At 38.8% G+C, this 26,993-nt stretch overlaps 1 protein-coding gene across 5 annotated transcripts in view; it reads right to left on the reverse strand.

The window, feature by feature from the left end:
- cadm1a (cell adhesion molecule 1a) overlaps positions 1-26,993 on the reverse strand; it is a 454,047-nt gene that overhangs the window by 98,367 nt on the left and 328,687 nt on the right. For all 5 annotated transcript variants that reach the window (XM_063486068.1, XM_063486069.1, XM_063486071.1 and 2 more), the window contains 2 exons: positions 3,083-3,235; positions 1,432-1,569 (listed from right to left, as the gene is read on the reverse strand). In XM_063486068.1, the coding sequence (XP_063342138.1) occupies positions 1,432-1,569; positions 3,083-3,235 (291 nt within the window). The remainder of the gene's footprint in view (positions 1-1,431; positions 1,570-3,082; positions 3,236-26,993) is intronic.

A 26,993-nucleotide genomic window follows, 5' to 3' on the forward strand; every position in this document is an offset into this window, starting at 1 on the left:
ATATGAAGTGTCTTGATTTTCCTTTACAATTTATGGTTTTCAACATGCCATGCATGCTGTCCAGACTTGACATGTCATTGGGAAGCACCTACAAAGAAATCCGTCACAATGAGAACATGTTCAAACCATTTGATTTTGTGACCAAAGGTGCTGGTGTAATGACTTGTAATTGTGACAGCCCTGACACTTTGATTGATATAAGTACTTGCTTTTGATGAATATATTATCTGTTTTGATGAAGGGACTTGCTTTTGCAAGTTATCCACCATGTTTTGCAGTTTGCACTAATTGTTTTGAGAAAAGCCTTAGTAGTGGTGCAGAGATCAATTCTGTTGTGAGAAATGCACCAAAGCAACTGAGAAAAACTGTAATGCTAGGAATGTGTTTTGGAGTTTGTACGTGCTTTGTCTCTAGGGGTCACCGCATATATTAATTTTTTTTTACATTAGTAATTCCTTTTGTGCATAATTTTATATTATTGTTAATAATAAATTAATTAAAGCAACAAAACAACCTGAAGAGCCAGTTCGGAGCCGAAAGAGCCGGCTCTTTTTAGTGAGCCGAGCCAAAAGAGCCGGTTCTCTAAAAAGAGCCGGAAATCCCATCACTACAGCAGAGTCATGCAGAGGGGTGGATTCGCCACTCCAGGAGATACTTTCCTTGCTGCATTGCAAGGGATGATATCCATTGTGATGTAGATGAGAATATGTGGCCAGACAGACAGGAACGTCTGAATGTGCCAGGATGATTTACGTATGTTCAGTTACAATATCTACTGTTATATTGTTCACATTTGTGCACCGCTCTACCAAAAGGGTGTTTCTCATGTTTATTCTAAATACGTGACTGTAGAGTATTTTTCTTTTGCACAATGTTGTAGAATTACAAACATCCTACACAGTAAAAATGTGAAACATACGTATTCAGTGTCTTGTACTCACTTACTTCCATAACTACAGGAATGTCTAACTTTACTGTAGATTTTACTGTACATGGCTGTGCAAAAAGTCTATAGTGCTGTCTTGAGCATTTTCAGGTAGTGTCACCGAGTTCTGACCTTTTTTTGCATTGGAAGACACTGAGAGAATACTGTACACTGTCATAATGAAAACATGACAAAGCCATTTGATTATCTTGTTCATCAAGATGGTGTCAGGACTTCTCATTTTGATGACACTGACAGTTTCATTGACATGAATACTTGCTTTTGAGGAATGGATTATCGATTTTGAGCAAGTGACCTGCTTTTGCAGGTTATCCACTAGGTTTTGCAGTTTGCACTAATTGTTTTGAGAAATACACTAACTGCTGTGCAAATGTTAATAGTGATGTGAGAAAAGCACCAAAGCGACTGAGAAAAACTGTAAGAGAGGAAAGGTCTTGACTGTTGGATGGGATTTTCTCAAAGTCAGTGTACAGTGCCTAGAGTACCTGGAAGCTCTTTATCTCCTTTCATCCATCTGATGATGGCAGCAGGCTTACTGCTCATGGCAGTGCAGGTCATCTCTGTCTCGTTGCCCTCGCTCAGGACCTCATCCCGGGCCTCAATGATGGGGTTACCTGGAGGAACTATGACAGGACACACAAACAGAACTGTGTAAACACTGAGGCAATGCAGTACACCCTAAAAACCACAAGCTAAGAAGAAAACAGGACTGATATTAGAAGGCTTTTCTTTAGAATTAGAATTAGAAAAGTGCAAAAATCTACTTCAGGAATTATCATTTGCAATACTGTGAACATGTTAGATCTCGTTTAAATAACTCATATTTTGCAGTTAATTATTCAGTATATACTCACCAGCCACTTTATTAGATACAACTGTTCAACTAATAATAACACTAACTAGCCAGCCAATCACACGACAGCATTTAGGCATGTAGACATGACTGGAATAACCTGCTGAGGTCCAAAGCAAACACCAGCATGGCATGGTTGCTGGTGTTTTAAAATCTACCAAATTTACTGGAATTTCTCTGCACAACGACCTCCAAGGGAAACAGAGAATGGTCCGAAAAAGATAAAATATCCAGCAAGTGGCAGTTCTCTGGGCCATGTTGTTGTCATAGGTCAGAGAACAACGGCCAGATTGCTTCAAGCTGACAGGAAAGCAAAAGTAACTCAAACAACCACTTACTTGTAGCAACCACTTGTAGCAGATGGGCTACAGCAGCAGACACACTGGATGGCACACTAGAGGTCCTTTAGGGCCAACTGATCATCATTTAAACACCACAGCCTACCTAAGTACTGTTGCTGTTCCATGTCCACACCTTTATGACCACAGTGTGCCCATTTTCTGATGGCTGCTGATGGCTGCTTCTACCAGAATAACACGCCATGTCACTAAATTCAAATCAACTCAAATTTCCTCCACAGTCAGTAGATCTCAGTCCAATAGAGCACGGCTGAGGTGAGGTGGAACAGGAGATTTACATCATGACAATATTTAACAAAGTTGCTGAGGAGTGTTTCCACCACTGAATAATTAAGACGGCTCTGAAGGCAAAATGGGTCCAACACAGTACTAGCAAGGTGTATCTAATGAAGTGGCCAGTAAGTGTTTTTACAGTTATAGATGACAAATATTTTAAAAAAATCTGACAATCATGAGCTTGAAACACTGAAAACATAAAACAATAAACACAAAGTTTAAAAAATGCATGCTGATGTCATATTATTATGTTCATATTTATCAGCTATTATCACAACAGCATTTATAGCCAAATATTGTTCAGTTATAGTTAAAAGTCTCAAGCTTTGTTTCCAAAATATCCTAGTAAAGGTATGCCTACTTATAAAGTCGGGCTAGTCTCTAAATTTAAGGAAAACTGTGAAAATATTATTGAAAAAGTTATATTTTGTTTATTATTTGAACACCTCTCTATTTTTTAAAGCTACGTCTCATTAAGCTCACCATAAAAAGCCAAAAACAATCTCACGTCTCACACATCTATACAAATACAGTTTATTAATGTGTTAAGACCTTGTGTAGACTAATTGCTGTTTAACTCACTCAATTCTAACAATAACACTGAGCGTTTGTCTGCACATGTATGTATATGTTTGTGCACTTTGTTACTTAGCACTGTGATTTCAGCGTAGGCCTCCTGCGGGGGGTCTGTGTACAGCTGGCAAACATATCGACCCTCGTCTGACAGCGAGACATTAGACAGTGACACCCGCAGCTCGTTGTCTGAGAAGTTCACGAGCTGAAAGCGAGAGTCTTTCAATGCTGAAAGAGAAAAATAACACACACACACACACACACACACACACACACACACACACACACACACACACACACACACACACACACACACACACACAACATTAATGTCTCATTAACAAATACTGGCAATACAGACAGTGTTATGACAATCATAAGTTTAATGATGGCTGTGACATCAAATATATACACTCACACAATATAAGAGTCATTGTGGCTTCCTACTTTAAGTTACTTTTAGTCTGTAACAGAATTTTGTTGTGTTTTCTTTATATTCAAAAATGTAGAAGTCTGCTTTATATGACTTTATGAAGTTAGTATTGTTCATGCAATTTAAAAGGGAAGTTGCATTCATGCTGCTGTTTGTGATCCCATACTCCTTTAAGTGTGATTTGACCAGTAGTCTTCAAATGAGGCTTATAGCTAATAATGAGACATATTATTAGCTTGTGATTATTGTTACATGTTAAAAAAAAAGGATTTTGCAGCATCCAATAGAGCAGGGTGTGAGACAAACATATCCTGTTATTTCATTAAACAAACAACAACATTAGATCATAATGTAAAATGTGCATTTTATTTCTTTTTGGCCTCAAAAGAATCTGGGTATAAAGCACAAAATATATCAAGCTGTCCACTGCCTTATGTCAACTCCACTAGAGCTGTAACTTCTTCCTATGAAGAGCCACGACAGCAGACCATCTGCCTCCGCCTCACTTTATCTCTAGCATCCTCTTGTGTTACATCAACCTTCTGCATCTCCTTCTTCACTACATCCACTCTGTGCTCTTCTTGTTTTCCTCCTTCCTGGCAGCTCCATCTCCAACATCCTTTCTCCAGTGTATCCACTGTCCTTCCTCTGCACATGTTCAAACCATCTCCGCTTCCCCTCTCTAACTTTATTCCCAAACTGCTCAACCTGAGCTGTGCTTCTGATGGACTCCTTTCTAATCTCGTCCATCCTGGTGGCTCCCAATGAAAATCTTTAGACTTTCAGCTCTCCATCTTCACCTCCTGTCTTTTTGCCATTGCCATCACCAAACCATACATCACAGTAAGACTCACTAACATCTTGTAAACCTTCCCTTTCACTCTTGCTACTTTTCATCTGCACCCACTCCACCCTGCCTGCACTTTTTCTCACCTCTCTTGAGCATCGTCCATCGCTTTAGACGGTTGACCCCAGGTATTTAAACTCATCCAGCTTCACTGATATACTAAATTCTAATGCTCTCCATTCTGGTCACTCCCAACAAAAATCTGGGCCTATAAAATTCTGCCACCTCCAGCGTTGTTAGCACCACCATCTCCAACTCATACCTCCAGTTGTTAAATACAGACTCAAACATGACAATTTAAGTGTGCTCCTTATGACAAATAGCAAGTGAGAAAAATTACTTACTATTTTAACTTTCTATAGCTTTTTGTCCATCATAAGCATGAGAAAAAAAACAATATTAAAGAAGCCATTCATTTTTAATTGTACTTTACAAAAACAATACTGTAATAAAAACGACAGGACTTTGGTGTTTTCTGTTTCTTTTTTCTTCATAAGAAGATTCTTTGAGTTCTTTTGGTTCTATATTAGCGCAAAACAAAGAGCCGTTTAGCAGTCCAAGCATTTTCTGGGAGTAGGCGTAAATCTGGTAAAAAAAAAATATTTTAGAAATTTGAATTTATTTATATGGACAAATACGAGCCAGCCATTGTTGCTTTCACAACCTCAAGCTGTACTCAAAGAGCTTTCACATGGGTAAAAAAAACCCTCAATATAATTAGTCAACAATCAATCACAGAGCTAAGTGTGCAACTCTGTATAAAGCACTTTGTTATTCGCTTCTATTCAATCCAAAATGCAGTTTTATTCAGACATACTGTGGTTGTTAACAGCGATGTTTGTATTAACACAAGCCTCATCCTTGGCCGTCCTTCAGTGAGCCTACACAGCAATTGAGAGCAGTTCCATAAATCCTGTCTCTTCTTCATCTGTAGTCACTTTCATCTTGCCTAACCTTGTTTGCCCACCTACCTAAGCACACTCTATCAGCTCTAATGTAGAATGACAACATGTGGTTAAGATGAAAGCCTACCCATACCCATCCCCTCTTCGATGTGCTGATAAACTCTGCTCTGACTGACAGCAACTCCAGGTTCTCTGCACTCTGCACTCTCTTAGATCTGTGTACTCATCCTCTGGCACTCTTTTTTTTTCCTAACAGCTTAAAGTATTAAACATGGAGACTTCTGACACAAAACACCTCAAAACAGACATGAATAGATAGAAGAACCTCCGGGGTCCATTATAATTTTACACGGCTTCCGCGGCCATACGCTATCAGGATTTAAAGCTGAGAGGTATTGTAGACATGCAAAAAGCAAGAGGCTAAAACTGATTTTGTGCATCGTTATTTGTATCAGATAGATTTAAAATAATATCACCAGGCTGACTAGAAAAAAAATCTGCATCCAAATATGCATCTGTGCTCTTCTTTGGCCGAAAAAGAAAGCCTAAAAACGCTGGCCATGATGTTGGATGATCTGAACAAGAGATCACTAAGATGCTGCTGTTATCCCGGTACTTCTCTTAGTCTTTGATTATTCTGCCAGAAAATTCTGCTCACAACACTACAACAAATTGCTAAGAAGCAGTGCAAACAATCCAGAAAAGATTTAATGATGCAGTGTTAAAGTGTGGCATACAAGAAAGTTATTTTCCATAAAAGCTCTTATTTCGTCTGAATACATATTCCTCACCTTTTCCAAAGAGAAAGAAAAAAAAAAAAACAGGCAACTTATATGCTTGGTTCCATTAGCGCAGCTATTAGTTTCTTTTGTCTAACTACAATGAAACCCTTATTCTAGGAGATGAATAATGTGCCCCTAATTAGTGTTGCTCATTCAAACGCCTTGTTAGCCCTCATTAAAATGAGAGGTCAGCATCTAATCCTAACGATTTAATTGAATTAAATGTTCCCAGATTCAAACACACCCATGCTACAATAAAGAGATGCAAAGGGAAAAAAAACACCTGGAAAGGCTCTAAGAAGCAAAGCTGTTACTGACGAGACATGTTCTTCCTTTTTAAAGAAGCGACTTTTGTATTAACAGCCAATGTTTTGTGTTTCAAAAAGAAAAATAGTCAGTGTAATCCAGCTTGCAAATATTTATGGCACTGTAATGTATCTCACTGAGGAAACACAACAATTTATTTGTTAAAGGAGCTTAGAATAATCCAAAAAACCTGTAAAAGGTTTTTGGAGGTCACTAAAAAACTATAAAAAATAGAATTTGAAGAAGTGTTAAATCTTAAGAGGATATAAAACACGATATCATCAGTATAAACCTGGATTTTGCCGTACGGAAGAGCAGTAGTTCAATGTCCAAATGACAACCGAGTGTGTCAGCGCAACTTTAAAGAAGAGATATGGTGTAACAAGTGTCGCATTAAACTAATAAGGCCATTTGTTTTTTGATGTCTGCTCAGTCTTCCTTTGCTTTGTCAAAAATCCCTCCAAACAGCAACATGCAGTCTCCTTAGAACAATTTTAGCTTCAGCAGCATTTCAGCTGTCAGCTGAACATTTTGTCCTCTAGATGCTTTCCTTGAACTTTTTACACAACATACATTAAATGCTATGGTCAGCAGTGAGTGACATATGTGTCACTGAGATCTAAGTCATCATCACTGATAGGCTTAACTTTGTGCTATGAGAACAAAAACAAACAAAAGAAGCAGCAAACCTTCATCATGGCTGCTCACTTTCTGGGCAGGAGTTACTGTTAAGGGAATAGTGTTGTAGTTTGTATCTTCTTTTAAATGTACTTTAGGAAGATTTCAGTGCAGTAAAAGCAGATGTAAAGTGCAGGCTTTTGTTATTTTACCTGCTGAAACACATTTACTTGACATAATTTTGAGTACACAGTACATATGTAGCATTCATGTCACCGTTTAGCAAAAACTGAAGGAAACTTACAAGTGTATCCCATTTCTTTTGTATTTAAATACTAACATGTTGTCATCTTAAATCACTCGATATAGCATTATTATCACTTTGACCTTTAAGGTCTACTGACTTTGAAGGAGGTCAAATGTGAAATGATATTTAAAATATCTATTTGGTACTTTCGATATATTGATAATACACACCACAAATGTTCAGTGGTTGGCGGCTGGGTTTGGGATAACGCCAATTTAGTTTGACAAAGCTTTGTAGCAGTAAAAGTAATCACAGTGCATGATGGGAGGTGGATGCATAGATCCATGTCTATGATCAGAACATGACCAATACCAGAGCAGAACGATTATGTGCCGTGCAGCAGGACATTTAATGTTAAACTCGTTGGGAGCCTGCTCAGATGGATCAGTCATACCCACACGTGATGTTATTTTCTGTGATTACACGTGTATGACATAGGAGAAAAAAATGCAAACAAATTAATTTAGCTAATCTTTATACTGGCTGCATACTGTAGCTCAAATCGTAGAAAGAGGGTCGGAAAGCACAACACCAATCCATCTGACCAAATAAGAGGTGCTAGTAATTAGCCATGAAACAAAAACATGTCATCAGAAAATTTTATATATCCTGCAACGAGACAATAATACCCAGCCCTAAACATATATGCCTGGGTTCAGAATTGCACCATCAAGCAACCCAAGCTTAGCTAAAACCCTAAACATCTTATGCTGTGGATACTTTGAAACATCCATAAATTAATGAAAAATCTGGTGCGTCAACAATTTTAAAAACCCGTGCCAATCAGATATAATCCATTCCATAAAAGCATTTCTCAAAGATCTCTTAATCCTCTTATGTGTCACTTCTAACTAAGGCGTTGCCGTGTAAGCATGAACTGAATAAATACTTTCTAAAAAATAATGAAAAGAAAAACGGAGGCACTTTGGCAAGGACAGCTCCCCATGCTCAAGGTTTGGGACAACAATACTGCAGGCTCAAAGAGATGCAAGGGCATATGACGGAGAACAGCCTGGTTAACACAGCAGGACTGAACACAGTGGTACATTTCAGGAAAAAAAAAAAAATAAGACAAGGCAAGCCAAGAAACGCTGCAGACGGTCCTTTTATTGTAACATCACAGCAAACTGGAATACATATTTCACTTTTCTTTGTGTACCAGGCAGAAAAGAGAGTGACCTTTTATCTTCATGCTCTTTTTGTCCCGTTCTCCTTCTCTTGTTCTATCATATCTGATAGCATAGCAGGGACATCACAGATGCCCGACAAAGGTAATTGATAGTCAGGTCTTTGGATAAGAGATGTCTGTCCAGACCCTGAAAGGCTGTAAATTATCTGATGTATCTGTTTTTGCAGTTTATGGTGATTGAGCTAATTTAAAAGCAGTGATAAGATTGTACAGTAGAGCTGTCCTGAAGTTTAGCCAAGGAGACTTTAAGAGGAAGCTGACTTTCCACCTCCCTCTTAAGAGTTGCTGAGTGCAGTGCCACTGGGCATGCTAATTAGAGCTAACTAACAGCATGGTGGCTTAAATGAATCCCATTCATTAGTATGTTGTCACCACTTTAAGTTTATTTTATAGCAATATGAAAAACTATAGGCTACTATAGGCAGCCAATATGTTGGGGCTTCCGGTATAAACTGACATCCTGTTCAATTAGCCGGCCAGATTTAGAAATCTAAACGAGTGAAATACTTGTACCAGTTTCAGTCAACCCTGAGATAATCCCTTGAGATCTAAGTCAACATCACTGATGACCCTAAACCTAGGCTAAACACAAACAAAGTACATCATCATGAACTCAAAAAACACAGCTTTGTTGCTGGAAAAAAGCAAAATGGTACAAAACTAAACTGGAAAATTCTAATGATCATTCACATGGGTAAACATAGGGAGAGTCGCACAGCTATGAGGGAGGACACAACACGGACATAAATACACAGAAGGATCATGAGGGAAGCGAGAACACACGGGGAGCACAGCTGACACGAATAACCATGATGAGACAGTGGACGAGCAAACACAAGATGACGCACACTGACGGGAGACTATCAAAGTAAAACAGGAAGTACACAGAGACAAAGACTGGAGGGAGAGAGAGGACATGACGAGCTGGGGAACGTAGATAAACAAGACGGAATAAAACACAAGGAGGGGGAACGATGCACATGAGCTCACACCACCGACACACAGAGGGAGACACAGAGGGCAAAGACACAAGGGGGAAACTGCTAAATAATGAAAGGAACTAAACAGGGAATACAAGAAACTCAAAACAGGATAACTAGACCCTATAGAATAAACTTAAGACTAACAAAGTGAACTAATACATAAATCATAATACAAATACAAAATGACACAAACACAGGAAAATGCAAAACACTGTGTCGAATGACCCAGGACCATGACAAAAATGGCTCACATGCACCAATGTCTTCAAGGTCAACTTAGTGAAAAATGGACAAAAAGCCTTATTGCTTAGAAACTATGACTCCTACAAGTGATGTGTACTGTCAACACATAGAAAATACCATATATGTGTATTTAAAATATCATGCCACAATTGACCTTTGACCTCTTCTTCGCGTCAAATGAGATCAAACTTGAATAAAACACATTTTATCTTTAAAACTATGCTTAAAACTCTACTGCCTTTCTTTGTATAGGCAATAATTAGTAAATGATTCTGGTATATGGGGATTCTAAATATCACATTTTAGTGAAACCAAATATTATGTCATATTTGACCTCTGACCTCCATATCACATCTGGCTTTCTTTCAAAAAATTGGTATATCTTTAAAGTATATGTTTTTGGTGTTTTTTAAACCTAATAAGGAGTTAAATCTTTCCTGCATGCAACCAGTCTCCTCAATTCCAAATGGTGGATATCACTTGGTCTACAAACTAACAACAAGAAGTAACCAGAATCCTTATAGCACCACTTCTCATTAAAGATCATGTTTATACTACTGTTAGTGTGATCCCCTCTCTACTCCACATAAAGGGAAACTAGTAAAAAGAAAGAGCAGTGTAAATGGTTAGTGCTAAAGCAATAAACAATGCTGCACTGGTGCAATGTAAAGGCAAAATTGATAGATTTATAGGTAGGTGAACTGACCAGTCTTTGAGGGAGCCAAATCGATAGGTCGTCCCCGAAATCACTCTTCTCCAAACTACTATTTAAAAACACTTTTGTAGCTCTCCACCACAGAGTGAAGCAAAACACCACTCTTCAGCTGTACTTTGGATTTTGTCGTCATCTTTTATGGTGCAGACACAGGCTTTGCTTCGTGGACGCCGTGCAGAGGAGGAATAATTAGAATAACTTTCAACCTACATGTGGAACACGAGTACTGGAAGATAGAGTTGAAAAAGTCTGAGCTTGTTCCATAATGTCCGTATAAGACCCCATACTCCTGAAACCTCAGTTCGACTCATATTACCATTCAGCACTTATACTTTCTAAGTGCTAAATGTACTGTGCATGTATGGCACAGTACATTTAGCACTCATTTTAACCTGAACAGGACAAAGTGCCTTTCAAATGCCTCTCACACACTGATGGTGATGGAGAACTTGATGTTATTCAAGGACATATGGGAAGGGATTTCTAATGTTTTTACAATGCGTCATCGTCTTAACTGTTGTTGCCACAAAAGTTGACTTTTCAAGAACCACTGATGCTTTTCTCTGGTTTTGTTTTCAGGCTGAAACACCAGGCAGGGATTTTCAGTAGATTTCTTTCTGGATACTGATCACAAACTTGACCTTTATTCTATGCAGGGATGAATATACATTTAAAGGCGAGCTTCTTGTACAATCAGAAGAATCGGTAAGCTGAGGGATGGTCCGACCTAAGACCCCTGCTGTGATATTCTTTGGATGTGTCTAGTTTTGTGGTTTTGAATTTGCTGGTGAGTAATTTGAACCTCTGCAGAGGTTTTATGATTACTGCAAGTGTTTATAGTTCTTATTTCTGTGTTTGTTGTATTGTTGGGTTCCTGCTTTGATTTCTCTGTTCTAATAGACCGCAAGCTTTATTTGCTATGACATATTTGAGCCTTTGATTTCTGTTTTACCTTACAGTTATTCTAATGATGAGCTCCACTTTGCACCCTGTGTTTTGGTCCATGTGTTGGTATCTGTTAGTAGTAGCTCAAGTCCCCTCCATGTCTATCTATGATTGTGTTTGTCCTTCAGTGTTTCCTTGACTCATTTTCAGTGTATTTTCTGTTGGGTTGTTTACATACATCATGCCTGTATCCAACTTTTCATTTTTGCTTTATTTTGAAGGTTCATTTCCTTGGTTTCCTGTGTTATTTTTGCTTGCTGTGAGTCTCCCCGGATTGTCTTCACCTGTGTGTGATTACTCTCTCCTGTGTCTCATTACCCTCCCGTTGGGCATTACATCTAATCAGCCCTCTGTGTAACAGCCCTGTCTTCTCCTTACTCTTTGTCACAGTGTTTGTGCACAGTGTTTCTTCCCTGTTTCCAGCCCTGCGTTATTCCTCACTCCTTTTTGGATTATTGTTTATTCACCTTCTGGACTTTGTTATTTTGGACTTTCTGCTATAGCCTATATTAAAGGCTCAACCTTTGTGGATGAGAGTTGGCCTCCTGAGTCCTGCATCTTGCACTCCTCATATTGTGACACCTACAGTGTAAAGTGATGAATGGACTCTGGTGACCTCAGAGTCTGTTTTGCTGCTATATCTCTATTGTCTACTTGCATGTACAGAAACATAAACAGCCATAGGCAAAGAATTGCTAATATGTGCATTTACATTGTTAACAACTGAACCATGACACTAACTTCCTCCTTAATTTTCTTTAGTTTTTGAGATGGTTATCTTCAGTTATTAAAACATATAAACTTCATGTTTTATATTTATTACAAACAGCCAGCAAATTATATTCAAATAGGGGAAAAGTGGAAAAAGGCTGTAAAACGTCATCCCTCACGCAGCCGTGATCTCTGCTTTCTGCTACGCTTCAATGCAAAGATAAAATTAGAGTGGATGAGACTTAAAGAAACTTTAATACAAAGCAGTAGAAGACTGGGCTGTACATATCTTCTGCCGCCTCTTTCTCCCCTCTTCACCTCTGCTGACTGCGTGATTTTAATTCATCTTGCTTTTTCTTTCCCCTCTCTTGATTAATCTTCATTCTTTTGCTGCATTTCATTTGAATAGTTTTTCTTCTCCAGCCTTTGCCGAGGATGACTCCCATCCAGAGAGAGCGGGAGATGATGAGTGTGCCTCGCCTAAGTGGCTGCAATCAATTGTGATTAGTGGCTGCTGCTACTTTTTGAGAGGAGCACATCAAAGTTTTATTATTGGGTGTCAGAGTGGGCGAGACGGGGTGGGGCGGGGGTAATTACACTCTTATAACCAGCCTCCTCACCACTCTAGGAGGTGAAGTCCACGCTTTCTAGCTTTTGTCACCACCTAAATCCAGTCTATTACTTCAGTAATTGTTAACAGTCATAGTCTCGCTGTGACGCTGCTGACCTTATTCTTATTTTCAGTTTACTAATATATTTATGCTTTAAATTCATTGGTATCGTCTTTTCTTTACCTCAATATCATGTAAAGAACTTTAGTAACGTCTGCTTTTGAATAGAGGACGCTGCTTTTCAGTGCCACTAAAATATTTCTTCCCATCAAGCTAAAAATCACGTTCACGTTTATAACACTCTTCTTTATATCTGTTTTACACAAACCACACTTTTATTTATGCTAAAAACAAAGTTAAATACTTAGCTGGCAGTTATTTGCTAGCATACCTAAAGATTTAAACATTGTTTTTATTATTAACAAAAATAAACACAGTTAGGTCCATTAATATTTGGACAGAGACATCTTTTTTTTATCATCTTGGTTCTGTACATTAGCACAAATTTTATTTTTAAAATGAAACAAGTTGAATGGCAGACTTTCAGCTTTAATTAAGTGGGTTGAATTGTGAGCATTTTTTAAACACAATCCCTTCATTTCAGGCGCTCAAAAGTAATTGGATAAATTGAATAACTGAAAATAAAATGTTAATTTCTAATAGTTAGCTGAAAACCCTTTACTGCCAATGACAGCCTGAAGTCTTGAACTCATGAACATTACCAGACGCTGGGTTTCCTCCTTTGTAATCCTCTGGCAGGCCTTTACTGCAGTGGCTTTTAGTTACTGTTTGTATGTGGGCCTTTCTGTCCAGAGTTTAGTCTTCAACAAGTGGAATGCACGCTCAACTGGGTTAAGATCAGGTGACTGGCTTGGCCATTCAAGATTATTCCACTTCTTTGCTTTAATAAGCTCCTGGGTTGCTTTGGCTGTATGTTTTTGGCTAATTGTCTATCTGCATTTAGCAGGATTTGAACGGACAGCATGTCTCTAAACACCTCAGACTTCAGTCGGCTGTTTCTGTCCTGAGTCCCATCATCAATAAACACTAGTGTCCCAGTGCCACTGGCAGCCATGCACGCCCAAGCCACTGCATGCGTTTTACACATGATGTGGTATGTTTTGGATCATGAGCTGTTCCACGGCTTCTCCGTACTTTTTTCTTGCCATCATTCTGGTAGATGTTGATCTTGGTTTCTTCTGTCCAAAGAATGTTTTTCCAGAACAGTGCTAAAAACATCCATCTGAAAAGCCAGCAAAGTCCAATCTAACGTTTCTATTCTTGAGCCTTATGAGTGGCCTACATCGTGCAGTGAACCCTCTCTGTTTACTTTCATGCAGTCTTCTCTTTATGGTAGACAGGGATATTGATACGCCTACACTCAAGGACAGTGTTGTTCACTTGGTTGGCTGCTTTTAAGGGATTTCGCTTCACCATGGAAATAAATCTGCGATCATCCACTACTGTTGTCTTTCGAGGACGTCCAGTTCTTTTTGCTTTAATAAGTTCATCAGCACTTTCTTTCTTTTTCAGGTTTTACTAAACTGTAGATTTTGCCAATCCTACATTTGTATCGGTATCTTGGGTAGATTTTTCTCTTTTCACAGATTAAGGGTGGCTCGTTTCACATGTGGTCAAAGGGCTCCTTTGGCTGCATTTGTCTGTTCACAGCAAAATGTTCCAAATGCAAACACAACCCTTCAGATCAACTCCAGGACTTTTATCTGCTTAATTGATAATGACATAACAGAGGAATTGCCCACACCTACCTATGAAATAGCCTTTGAACCAACTGTCCAATTACTTGTGCTCCCTTTATAAAGAGGGTAGCACCTATTAATGAGCTGAAACTTCCAAACCCTTCATCAAATTTCAATGTGGATACCCTTAAATGAAAGCTGAGAGTCTACACATTATGTCCATGTCTCAGTAAACTGGTAGAAAAAAAATGAAAAAAGTGTCCAAATATATATGGACATAACTGTACCTGGTGTTGTAAATGACTAGCTTAATTATACATTTCATTTATTCTTTTATTTCTTTAACCACTTAATGGGAAAACTGGCTGAAATTACCGCACCACCTTCACTTGAAATGTGGAGTATCAATATTGTAAACTGATTTTTTTGGGAATGCCCCAAATTATTCAGTCTCTCGTGTCTAAAAAGAAACCCACCTTGCAACATGTTCATTCTAAGAGAATGGAAAGACAGCAAGGCACATATAATGATCTCCTCATATTTGAAGACAGATGCACTTTGTGAAGAGCTGTTTAAAAAACGTCAGAGTGTTGAAAGACTTGTGAGGCAGCTTGTCTCAGCTGGACTCCATCCATCTGTGTCTCCTTGAAATTAACACTCTAAATGTATTTCTGTCAAAGATGAATATAATGAGTTACTTTTTCTTAACCCTGGTAACACTAACCCTGTATTTTGGAGAAAAGAAGCAAAACTGACTTTTTGTGTGAAAAAATAGTTTTTGTTGTCATTTAGGATTTTATCCCTGATTGCCAAGACTCGAACTAGAACTCGCCTAGAACTAGAGTCAGGTTTAGGGCTGGGCTGTCACGCCTTAAGCAAATGTTGACCATTCTGAAGCAGAGCGAGGTCTTACTGTCAACTGAAGGACATCTTTTACAAACAGCAGTATCTGATTCTCTAGGAATTAGACTGGGTTGAAATAACAAGGTTATTAGTTTGGACTGAAATGAACAGTGGTATCTGTATACATAGTTATTTGTCAGCTGTACTGCATGTGCTCAGAAGAGGCTCTATACTGTAGCGTACACGCCTGCCTAATGAGCAAAAGCTCCCTGGTTTTATCCCGGGAAAAGACACAAATCCCTTTGGGGTTGTGTCAGGAAGGGCCTCAGGCATAAGAAGAAAATCAAACAAGCCGAGCTGCCTGTTGCGGTGACCCCTTGTGAATAAAGGAGCAGCCGAATGTAGCTTTCTGCTGTATATTTTTTATCACATAAAACAAAACTGCGTATCACATGGGTCAGTATCACTAATGTGCTAAATGGTTACAAATCTACCCGTTAAAGAAGAATGAAAAAAGAAATAATTTAAAAAACAGAATGTGTAAATTAAATATAATGAAATGTTTATATTTAAAATCCATCTGCAAATAAAGTTACAGTACATTGCATTGAACTGATTTCCTCCAATTTTATATTGAATTTTACATAAGAACTGAATTGATCCTCCTGGTCATAACTAACACGAGTCCTGCTGAAAAATCTGTGGAGTGTTGCCATTTCTCACAGACTTCACCTCTGAGCTGCATTTTACTGGAGGGGTTTTGTTACTCTTGCTTCCACCTTAAAAGAATTCAAAGGTGTTGTTTTGGACTCTAAAATAAAAAGAAACAAACAAAAAAAACCCCAAACAGTAATGATCATCTGTATTTATGTTATGTAAGAGTAACAGTAAGGTAATACATAATAGTAGGGCTGCACAATTAATCGTTAGAAAATCGCGATCTCAATTCATACTTATGTGCGATCTCATTTCCAAATGACAACGATTTAAAAAAAAAGAAAAAAAATGACGATTGTACCGCATTTTGATCCGGGACATAATCTGCATGAAAACAAGCGCTCACTCTTCCTGCTCAACAAATGACAAGGGCGGAGCCTTATACCACGTGATACAGAAGCCAGCTGGCTGCTAAAATTGGCGGGGAAAAAACAACGGCGAGCATGTGAGAGATGACGAGAAAATGACAGGAGAAAATCCGTCCCGGTCAACCACCCAAACATCAATAACGGGAACCTTATACAGCGCTTCCCCATACCCGTCGAACTCCCGCAGGCACAAATAAATTACAGAGGCTATCACTTATCTCCTGGCTAAAGATATGGCTCCCATCAACACTGTGCAAAACGAGGGATTTAGGAAAATGATCAACACCCTAGACAAACGCTACACAGTGCCGTCCCGCAACTATTTTTCTATTGTTGCACTACCTGCTCTATACACGCAGTGTCGAGCAACGGTGGAGACTGAATTTCAAGCAGTACAACATTTTGCGGCAACGACAAAATGTGAGACATTTATTGTTTTTATGTTCAGTCTCAACTGTTACGAAGTTGATGTGCAGTTAATAAGTGCAATAAATATTTATATTGGAAAAGAAAATCGTGAGAGAATCGTGATCTCAGTTCTAGGCAAAAAAAATCTTGATTCTCATTTTATGCAAAATCGTGCAGCCCTACATAATAGGCTTGATTCCTCTTTCTCTAGTTCATTCTTGGAATACATACAAATAGTTTGAGTTAAAGTATATCATTTACTGTATTAAGTGGAGCTGGGGCTGGAAATTATACACTGAGATTAGTCAACACTCAATGCATTAATGAAGCACGGTACTTGACTTTTCATTAAGTATTAATTTTGTTACCTGGCTAATATATTGCAGGTGTATTTTTTTTTATATTTATGTATATACGTATATCTTTTTTATGTATATATCTAACACTTCAGCTTTACAATACAATTTAGCTGCATAGGGGTATTTCTGGGTTTATTTTTGTACTTTCACCTGGCTTGTTAAGCTGCTGTCACAAAAGCCTTCTACCATGAACCTTGCTCGCCTCCAGTGGAAAAATCATCCACTGCTCAAGAAGCTGCAACTGTACCGATCCTCCAAGGGCGAACAAGGCCATGTGTATGTGAACGCCCTTCTTAGCCCTTTTATACAAGTAGCTGGGTAGGTGTATATTTGAAGTAGAACATACTGTCTTTGCTTTAGTGAGTGGTAATGGAAGCATGTATGAGTAGATTCATGAACATAAGCATTTGGGAAAAGAATAGGGAAGAACAGGCAGCCCAACATGTATTACTAGATTTTGTTCCTCAAGCCAAACAGCTATGCACTTGTGACAGTAAGTTTTATGGTAGGGGTAAGATGTCTGTTTAATTAGTCTAAGAAATAGTGAATCTGGTTAACATGGAAGGAAAATTTTGACATGCATTACAGGGCTACCCTCCAGACATTCACCAATGGTCCTAGCAGACCTCCTAATTATCAATATATCAGTGTCAATTCTGGAATAATTCTTAATTTTAAAAGCCAATTAAAGGAGTGTGCATTTTCTTTCTGACAATGGTGAAGTTCTCATAAGATAATGCAAAAATGGTGCAATATCTAAGTCTTGCTGGCACAGTGATCACCTATTTAAAATCTTATCAGCCACCTGAATGGCAGTTTCCAGTTGTTATCAGCCCCAGATATCACCCATAAGTGGCCTCCTCTGGCTCCTAGTAGATAGTTATTACCTCATTCAGCATCAGTCATTCTGCCCCGCTGAACCAAAGAAAAGGACAACGTGCTTCAAGGTTAAAACGGCAACACAATTCTGCACTGGGAGAAGAGGGAGGCGGCAGAGAACTGGCAATGGCCTAATGCTCTAACATGACTTTTTTGGCTTTTCTTTTTAATCTTTTTAACAGTTTGGATAGGTTGAGGCACAAAGGAGAAAAAACATACATTATTTAAGCAGATCTTATAAAGTCACAGTCACTAGCTTACGCCAACATTTACCACCAGATTTAGCTTTCCTACATAATCATGGCATTGCATGTTTATCACTCATTACAGTAAATGGATAACAGCCTGGCTAAAACGTAGAGCATGCTGTCTTCTTTTATGTGTGGAACTGATAACTGATAACAGCTTTTCGATGAGCTGAAAAGTCCCAATTCAGGTGTGATATTAGCTGTTGCCGATGTATATTTTCCTATAAAACATAAGGCAGTTTGAGCAGAAACCTGCCAGCTGTGTGTTTACTACTGCTGACTTCGAATGGAGCACAGCAGCACTCACATAATAAAAATGTCATTGTTTCATTGAAATATCACCATCTGTGCAAACGCTAGATGCTAACAACAGTCTGTACTAAAGGGTCGTATGTTTTACTCTGCACAGAACTAAACTACTGTAGATTAGACTGAGTCAAATACCAAGCATTCTTATGCTACTCTTGAAACATCTTTAGACTGGTTTTTATTATTTAAAGTAGCACTGGGAATAGACTTCAGGTAATCACCGTCAGAGGTTAAGAGGACCCCTGATGACAATGGTTGCTTTTGTCAAGGAGAGGAGGCTTCATGAAAGTCTAAGTTCATGTGATATATTCTGAAGCTTGACAAAAATAAGAAACCAAAAGACACTGGCCTGTTGGTGTCTCCCAGTATTATAGAAGCGTAACACTGAATTGCTGAATTAGCCCATAAAATGTACAAAACAGTGTTTTTCTGCAGAGCTGCAGAGACAGGGATGTAAAATGAAAAGCAGCGCAATACTTGCATCTCATGGCACTCGATTCCACTTGAATGAAATTGATTAAACTGAGTAAAAATGTTTACAGAAAGCATAAGAGCTGCTTTTGGTGAACATAAAGCGTAACTGAAGGATGACCAACAGTCAGGCTCCTCGCTAAAAGTAACTGGAGCCAGTTTCAAAGCGCTCTTCTTTTTCTGTCTCTTTACTCCTTCTTGCTTTCCCTCTCACACTCACAAAGATAATCCACCATTGCGAATTCAGACTGCGATGGCAGATGTGATATTTTGAAGGGGGCAATGTTGTTTGGAAGCTGCCTAGTGGAGGTTATGTCATAATGAAGCAGTGCAGCTGCAGCGAAGATGCCTGGGAGGGATCACAGAAGATCAAGGAGCCTGCGTCAAAGACGAACACCTTGCCCTTGACAGCCAGCTTGTGGGAGTCAGCTCACCGTGGCTCGGCACAACAGCAGATAAATACCAAGTTCGCTTTAGCATACGCATTAGGGCTTTCTGCGAGCGTGCCCTTGTATAGTATATAGAAGGTGCATTTTGAAAGGCGATGAATGAGGAGGGGGTAGTAAATGTGAAGGAGGGCCTGGCACTCCACCTCACCGGGTGCTTGGATGTCTCTGGTGAGTCATAAAGTACAACCCATTAAGTAATGAGTGTATATAAACAGTGTGTTTGTGTTTATGCATAGAGTCTTAACTGAAGACAAACACCAAAAAATGAACAGAACTGGATTTACACACTGCAAATGCAGGTTTGCACTAGATTTGCAAAGCTGATGTATGAACCTTTCTTTTTTTTTCAACTTTGAAATAAAATAGTGAAGGCTCTGGGAAACTTTATGTATAACTACAAAAAGTAACTAAAGTCAAATCTAAATATATTGCAGGACTGATATATCAGCCAGTCTTACCCATTCGCACATATGTAGGTTTCGGAAGGCCAATAGAAACAGTAAAAAAAAGAAAAAAAAAAAAAAAGAACCGGAAGAAACACCCTTCAACTGTGTTATGAATGTTGATGTTAAACAGTTTGCCCACCAGAGGGCACTGTGCAATTTTCTTGTTGGTAGCAGATGTTTAGAAAGCCACAAACACAACATCAGGCTGATCCGAGCAGAGCTGGGCAGGGTGTAAATGATTCATCGATGACTCGTGGCAGTAAAACAAGGTTATTTTTAAACTGCGTTGTTGTAGTATCTTAGTTAGGACTACATAACTACATAAATCTGCTCATGTTCTGTGTGTCTGACAGAAAAAAAAATAATGGCAACCACCAGTGCTACCCCTCAGCTTTCTAGTAGATAAACCTATGATATCGATTTCAAAATCCTACATTGTTCATTCAAAATCAACATGTTGTCAAGTTATCACATTCACAAGATTTTCAGAAAAGTTACTCTGACCTCATGGCCAGGGTCACTTATATTCGAACTCGTCTGAGATTTTTTGTAGATGTACCTACAGTATAAATTTGAAAAGGGCTATTTGAAAACTTGACCTCTGAGCTTGAAGTCGAGGTCACTGATATTCGAACTTGTAAGCACTTCTGTAGAAAAACCATTAAAAAATGGGTCGATGAAGCAAGTTGTATAAAGCACCCTGACTGCTCACACTGAAATAAGGAAAGGGGAACTTTAACAAAAAATGGACCAAAATAAAGGGCTAAAACCTAACAGACTATAATTTAATTGTTACTTAAACTATAATTAAGGGTTATTTTACTGTTAACAAACTATTTGCTAGTTGATGTACATCCCTATCCTCACTAAGGTTACAAGCTCTGGGTAGTGGCCAAAAGAATGAGATCATGGACACATGTGGTGCAATTTAACTAATTAATTAGTTTATGTAAAAAGGTAGTTTGTTGTTGTTCTGGTTTACGTGCTGAAAATGGTTTTATTTGTGTGTGTTCAATGTGTTAGACTTGTACATAGTTAAACATATATGATCAAATAATGTTGAATCCTGGATATGGATTTGTAAGCAATGAAATTTGAAATAAGGGGGTAGGAACAAGAAAAGTGTAAACTTCATCCTACTCCTTTTCGAGCACACATGTTCTGTAGACATAGATATATACATGAAAACTTGATGATTTTTAAGTTTTGTTTTCTATCTATCTATCTATCTATCTATCTATCTATCTATCTATCTTCTGAATGGTGGCTGGGCTAAGGGCTTATTTGTGAGGGACTCAGAGTAGTCACTACACCTCCTGGGTATCTGGTTATGATGCCTCCTAAACACCTCCTAGCTGAGGTGTTTCAGAGATGTCCAACTGTAACGTCAGACCCAGGATGTGTTGGACTGAAGCTAGCTTGGGAATCAGGTGTCCCTGATTAAACTGTCTGTATGTTCAAACACGCGTAGTTATCTTTAATGGTGACTTTTATTCAAACTGTGGTGAACTTTGTAACTCAGTTTTTTAAGTGCTGTACAAATAAAGTTATTATTATAATTAATATCAAAAAGGCAGTGCACACAATGTATTAATTAATTCTCTCTTTCATTGTTTCTTGGACTTATTTAGCTGCTATATTCCTTTTGCTGCTAAATGTTATATTTACCCATTCATTGGGCCACACACAGACCTAGAGATTTGTTGGTGGCCCCCCTGGCAACCATGGGTCACTAGGAGAAAATGTGTGTTCCTTGACTGGTTGGCAAGTAGTTGCTGCCTGTTGGTGCATCAAGGTATGCAGAGCGGCACCAAATATCTCCAAGTGATTGTTTGGTTGGTAGAAAGTTTAGGAAGTAGCTGACAGTTTGCACGCCAACTTGACTCCAAACACTTGCAAACTACTCGCCAAGTGGTTGTGAAACTGTGAAAAATGTGACACAAAGTGGAAATGCACACCAGCCACCTATAAAATAAAAGTTGTGTTTTCTGAAGCACTGGTTACGGTGGTGAGCCACAAATTTTTCTTTGAAGGTGAATGTTCTTTGTTTCCAGTGTAAACTTCACTTTTTCAGGTTTTCAAGTTTGTGAGTGTTTGCAGATAAATCAAGTCTTCTCTGATAAATACAGGTGACTGCGACAATCTGCTAGTGACGAAGAAAATGACAAGGTTTTGGTGTAGTACTGTAGTAGTACTGTACCGGTTTGTGACTGATGCCACCTGATGAAAGACGACAACCTCCAGCAACATCTTAGCAACGTATTTTTCCCTAGCAACAAGAGGCTGTCAGGGGTCAGGGACTGGTCTCTATGTCTGAGTGACAGAAGCCTTAACTATCTCACTGTGCTGCATCATTCTCACATCAGTGCATCATCTTTACTATTTTATGATAATTTTAGGTACTGCATTTGTCTCCTGTTAGCATGGCAACATCACTGTGTTGCATCCCACAGCGACCAAGGTGATAAATACATAAATCTTAGCATTAATGCATTATATTGTTGTTTGAGAAGCAGCAGTTATTTATACACAAACCTTTTGGAAATTAACAACCGCAAAGTTAGCTGTTTTTCTTTTTTGTCTTTAATTACAGTATTAGATTATCATGTGGTGGAACAATGATACGAACTGTGAGAAAGACACAGAGCGTTACTTTCTCTGCTCAAACGCTCACTCAGCTTTTGCTTCAAATGTTAGAGAATGCATCTTTGTTCAGTGCCAGTGTGTAGGAGGAAGGTTAGATACACACAGTGATACACACACAACCGGTCTTGTATGGGTCAGGCTGAGAGCGCAAGTGAGTGGAATAGTTGCCAAAATAACTCCATGTCACTGGTGAAGCCACTGACTGTGTTTTTCAGGTAATTTAGAGCGAAGCAATGTTCATGGTTGTCCTCTGACACATTTACCTTGTTGCTCTGATTATTCAGGTATGACGACAAGCACTGTTGTGATTGCACTGTACGCTCTTTGTTTCTGAAAGTGATTCGAGTGCGACACAGCCATGCATCTCTGTCAGCACTGATGGCTGTCCATGGAAAGCAGAGGACTCTGACACCAGAAACTACAGCTCATGTCCTGTCATCCGTGCGACCTTATCCTCTCAGAAATAAAACTAAATCAGTTTCTGTCCTCACAAGTAGAATTTACATAAATATACCCTCCTTAGGGCTAATTATTGGGCTTCAAAGCAAATGTGTGCCTTATAGAGTGACTAAAAAAGTATAGTATATTGCATTACTTAGACAGGCTGCGTTCAACCAACTACATAAAGAAATTTGGTTGACATTTCTGTATCTGTCTAAGCATCGTGGTGGTGCAGAAGTTAGCACAGTGGCACCAAACTGTAAATATATTATGAGACTACGCTCTAGGGGTGTGCGATATGACCAAAATCTCATAAGAAATTTATCGTCCTAACAACGATAAATATCACAAAAAAAAAAAAAAAATTTCTGTAAATTCTGTGAATCTTGGGCAACTCGACTTGCGTTAAGTGTTTTCAGCTCGCGTTACCTGGAGTCAAGTGTTTTGGCCGATGCGTGAAACTATACATTTTTAGACATAAGTTGTAACGGTCGCCAGTTCTTTGTGAGTATTTATTACACGGCGTGCTGCTGGGAAAAGCCTGTTCTAACGTTTGAGTCTAAGGTTTATTTTGAGCACCTGACGGCTCTTTTTTGCTTCTCATCCGTAAACTCTCTCCATACTCTTTCACGTGAATCTTGCATAGGTGGTAGAAGTAGTTTGCCGTGTTTCAGTCTGAGGTGGGGACCGGTTTCCTGCATAATTTGCATAGTACAGTTTTCTGGTCCGTGTCAGGCTTTTCATAACCAAACCATGTCCATGCTACAGAGGTAGCCCCTCGTTTAGAAATAAGGTCCTCGATTGGTTTTGACTGGTCCTTCTGTTTGTCATCATTTCGGTTCATTTTGAAAAATCTCAACAGGATCTTCAGTAGTGATGTGCGGATCGATCCTGAAATATCGATTCCTTCGATACCAGTCATTTATGTTCTAGAATCGATTCTCACATTAAACTATCGATATTTTAGTAATTTAGGGTAAATTTGTAGTTTATCATTAACAGGAACACAGTGGAAAGAAACTATATCATTTGGATTGTCTGCATTGGAAGGAACTACTTTCTCTTCCGCCTTTCATAGTCATGTGCGAAATACGGCTGTATAAATGTGTCGCAGCCCCTTGGCGTGCGCACTCACAACAATGGCTGAGCGTAATTGGAGTCATGTGTCTACGTATTTTACATCCACAAACAGCCGAGACGTGGTTTGCGATACACGCGGCTTGAAAGTGAGGTTTTGTGGCAACACCACAAATTTGTCAAACACCTCAGAGTAAATCATATCACAGAATATGATGAGCGTATGTTGAGGCGAACTGAAGAGGAGGAGTGGACACGGACAGGTGCTGCTAGGGCGAGACAGACGTCTCTCACGGAGTCCTTTAGTGCTGCAGGCAGGCAAGGTGTTCGAATAGCGCACAACTTCAGTTTTTTTATTTCTATATGATGAATTCTGCATTATTAAGTAATAAGAACAAGTAATCTGATGTCCTGTAATCATTATGACGCTATAATTTGAGATACAATAAAAGATACAATAAATAAAATAAGTTTTTGTACAAAGTATCGGTATCGGATCAGTATCGTCGATACCACCCTGAATTTTACTTGGTATCGGATCGGAAAGGAAATCAGTGGTATCGCACATCACTAATCTTCAGCTTTATTGTGAAAGGTTTATGTGGAAAATAAGCAGACAGCGGAGGCACACGCTGGGTTTACTGTCGTTGTTGCTAACGACAACGCATAAAAACAGTCGCTTATCCATCCGTAGTGTGGTTATTTTAAATATATGAGAAAGAGAGAACTTTAAGAAATTAATATAGCCACTATAGTGACCATCAAAATGGTGAAAAAATATTGCCATAAACAGTTTATTTTGCGACACCACGAAAAAAAGATAGCATAATATGAAACGATAGACGCTTTCATATGGTCATCCGATATATATCGTTATACTGAACACCCCTATACGCTACATGTATGAATAAACATTTTTTTGAAATTGCTAATTTCCAAAATTGTCACCAGAAGTTCAAGTCTAGTGTCTGTAAACCATAAGGTTATAAAAGTACTAAAACATTCGGTTAAGGTTGGGAAGAGACTTTAAAAATACATTGGAGTTAAACTGAAATAGGTTGGAGTCCAGATCAGAATCTTTTCCTAAACTTAACTGCTTCGCCCAGGGCTGGAGGGAAGCTAATTTTCAGTTCAGGCTTAAAGCAGTGAAGGCAATTAGAGGTTACAGTTCAGTTCTTACTATCCTGTAGTTTTTTCTTACTGATGTGTTTCTTCTCAGTTTTCTCAGCAAAGTCCACGTTTGGTATGCTCTAGCGTAACCGCTCACTATCTGTGCCCCTTTCTCTTTGTCCCTTCCCTCAGCGTGTGTTTGATAGTAAAAGGGGGAAAAAAGCAGTAATTAATAAGCAGTCAGTCAGGGCAGCTATTGATTAAACAACTTTATTCCATTATTTATGTAATAATTAGATTTTAAAGTGATTTTATATGGAGCTCACTGGGTTTAAAAGGGCCATACATACAGTATAAAACTGATATGACTAGACTTATTTTTCTAGCACGATTTATCTGTTTTGGTTTGATTTTTTTTAATGTAAACACCAAACTATCTATCATCCCTGTGTGTGTGTTTAGTAAACGACATCATTTCATATATACCGCTTGCGCTGGTATTCTACCTGTCCTCCACGGCTAATTGCTTTGCCATCATCGCTCTCAGCAGGGGACTGCATTTGTTCAGAGGCTACAAAACTATTTAATGAGCGAGACATTTTACTTCACGCACAGATTGTTCTTTAAGATTTCTCTGGAGATCACTTTTTTCCTTTGAAATTACATTTAAGGCAAATTCTATGCAATAGTTAGCTGCATAATTAATAGGCCATTTGACTCAACCGGGCATTTTTCTCGGTGACAGTTTGACAACACCATATTTAATAATAATTACCAGACGTCATTGTCCCTCACCAGTAGCTGCGTGCTCATTTGTTCTCCTGAACAAGTGTCTGTGATAGAACGACTAAGCTGCATGGGCCGGACCAACTGTAATGATTTAAGAGGGGCAAATTCCCTCAGGTGGTAGCAGCCATTTGATCTATTGCCATCCAGAGTCTGTGGTGTCACAGCTGTACAAAGTGGAGCATGTAGCCTGCTTTTAGAGCAGACTAACCAACATGATGAATGCTAAATCTAATTTTGCGACTTTATTAAGTGACCTCAGTGTAACCATACAAAACATCCTATTGCTGCTAACATGAAAATTCTACCAGATATGGTCCACGTCATCCTTTTTTCTTTTTAAATGTAAACTGCTAATAAAATTACATGCAGATTAACAGTCATTTCCAAGATACAGCTTGAAAACTATGAAAACTGCTAAGAGCAATGTGTATTTTAAGAGCAGGTCACCATTTTGCATGGCAGCTTAAAAAAACACAAAGAAACTGGCACAACAGAGGAGAGAACAGAATATGTCCAGCTAAACACGGCTAATTAGAGCTGTGACACGATAATTGGGGAGGATAAGAATAAACACACAGGTCATTAAATGTTTAGGGGTATGAGCTGCTTTTATTGTAGCAGACATGCTGAGAGCTAAACATGGTGGATTATATTAACTTCGTTCTCTATTAATCTGGCTGCAGACATGTGGGTCAAACTTAAAGTAGCTGCCCGGAAATGCAAATAATGAAAGAAGAATATTAATTAATGACACGCGACGTCATCGCTGGATGCTTTTTGTGCAGTTTAGTACATCACATGCAATATAAATGAAATAAAAGAGCATGTTATTGATACTGTTCTCTGTGTCAGAAGAGCCAATGAGAAGTAACATATTAATATGAAATAAGCTCAAATTTCACCAGCACAAAGTGCCTACTCTAAGGAGCTTGGAAAGAAAAGCGTCTGGACGTCTCTAAGTTGCTTGAAGACGTTTCACCTCTCATCCAAGAAGCTTCTTCAGTTCTAGGGTCAAATGGTGGAGAGTCCCAGATTTAAACCCTGTGAGAGTATCCCCCTCAAGAGGGACATGGACCCCCTGATGATCCTCTACCTAATCACACGAGCCCAGGTGTGAAAATGGGTGTAGGT

The sequence above is a fragment of the Pelmatolapia mariae genome, linkage group LG10_11, assembly GCF_036321145.2.
Source record: "Pelmatolapia mariae isolate MD_Pm_ZW linkage group LG10_11, Pm_UMD_F_2, whole genome shotgun sequence".
Taxonomy (NCBI): domain Eukaryota; kingdom Metazoa; phylum Chordata; class Actinopteri; order Cichliformes; family Cichlidae; genus Pelmatolapia; species Pelmatolapia mariae.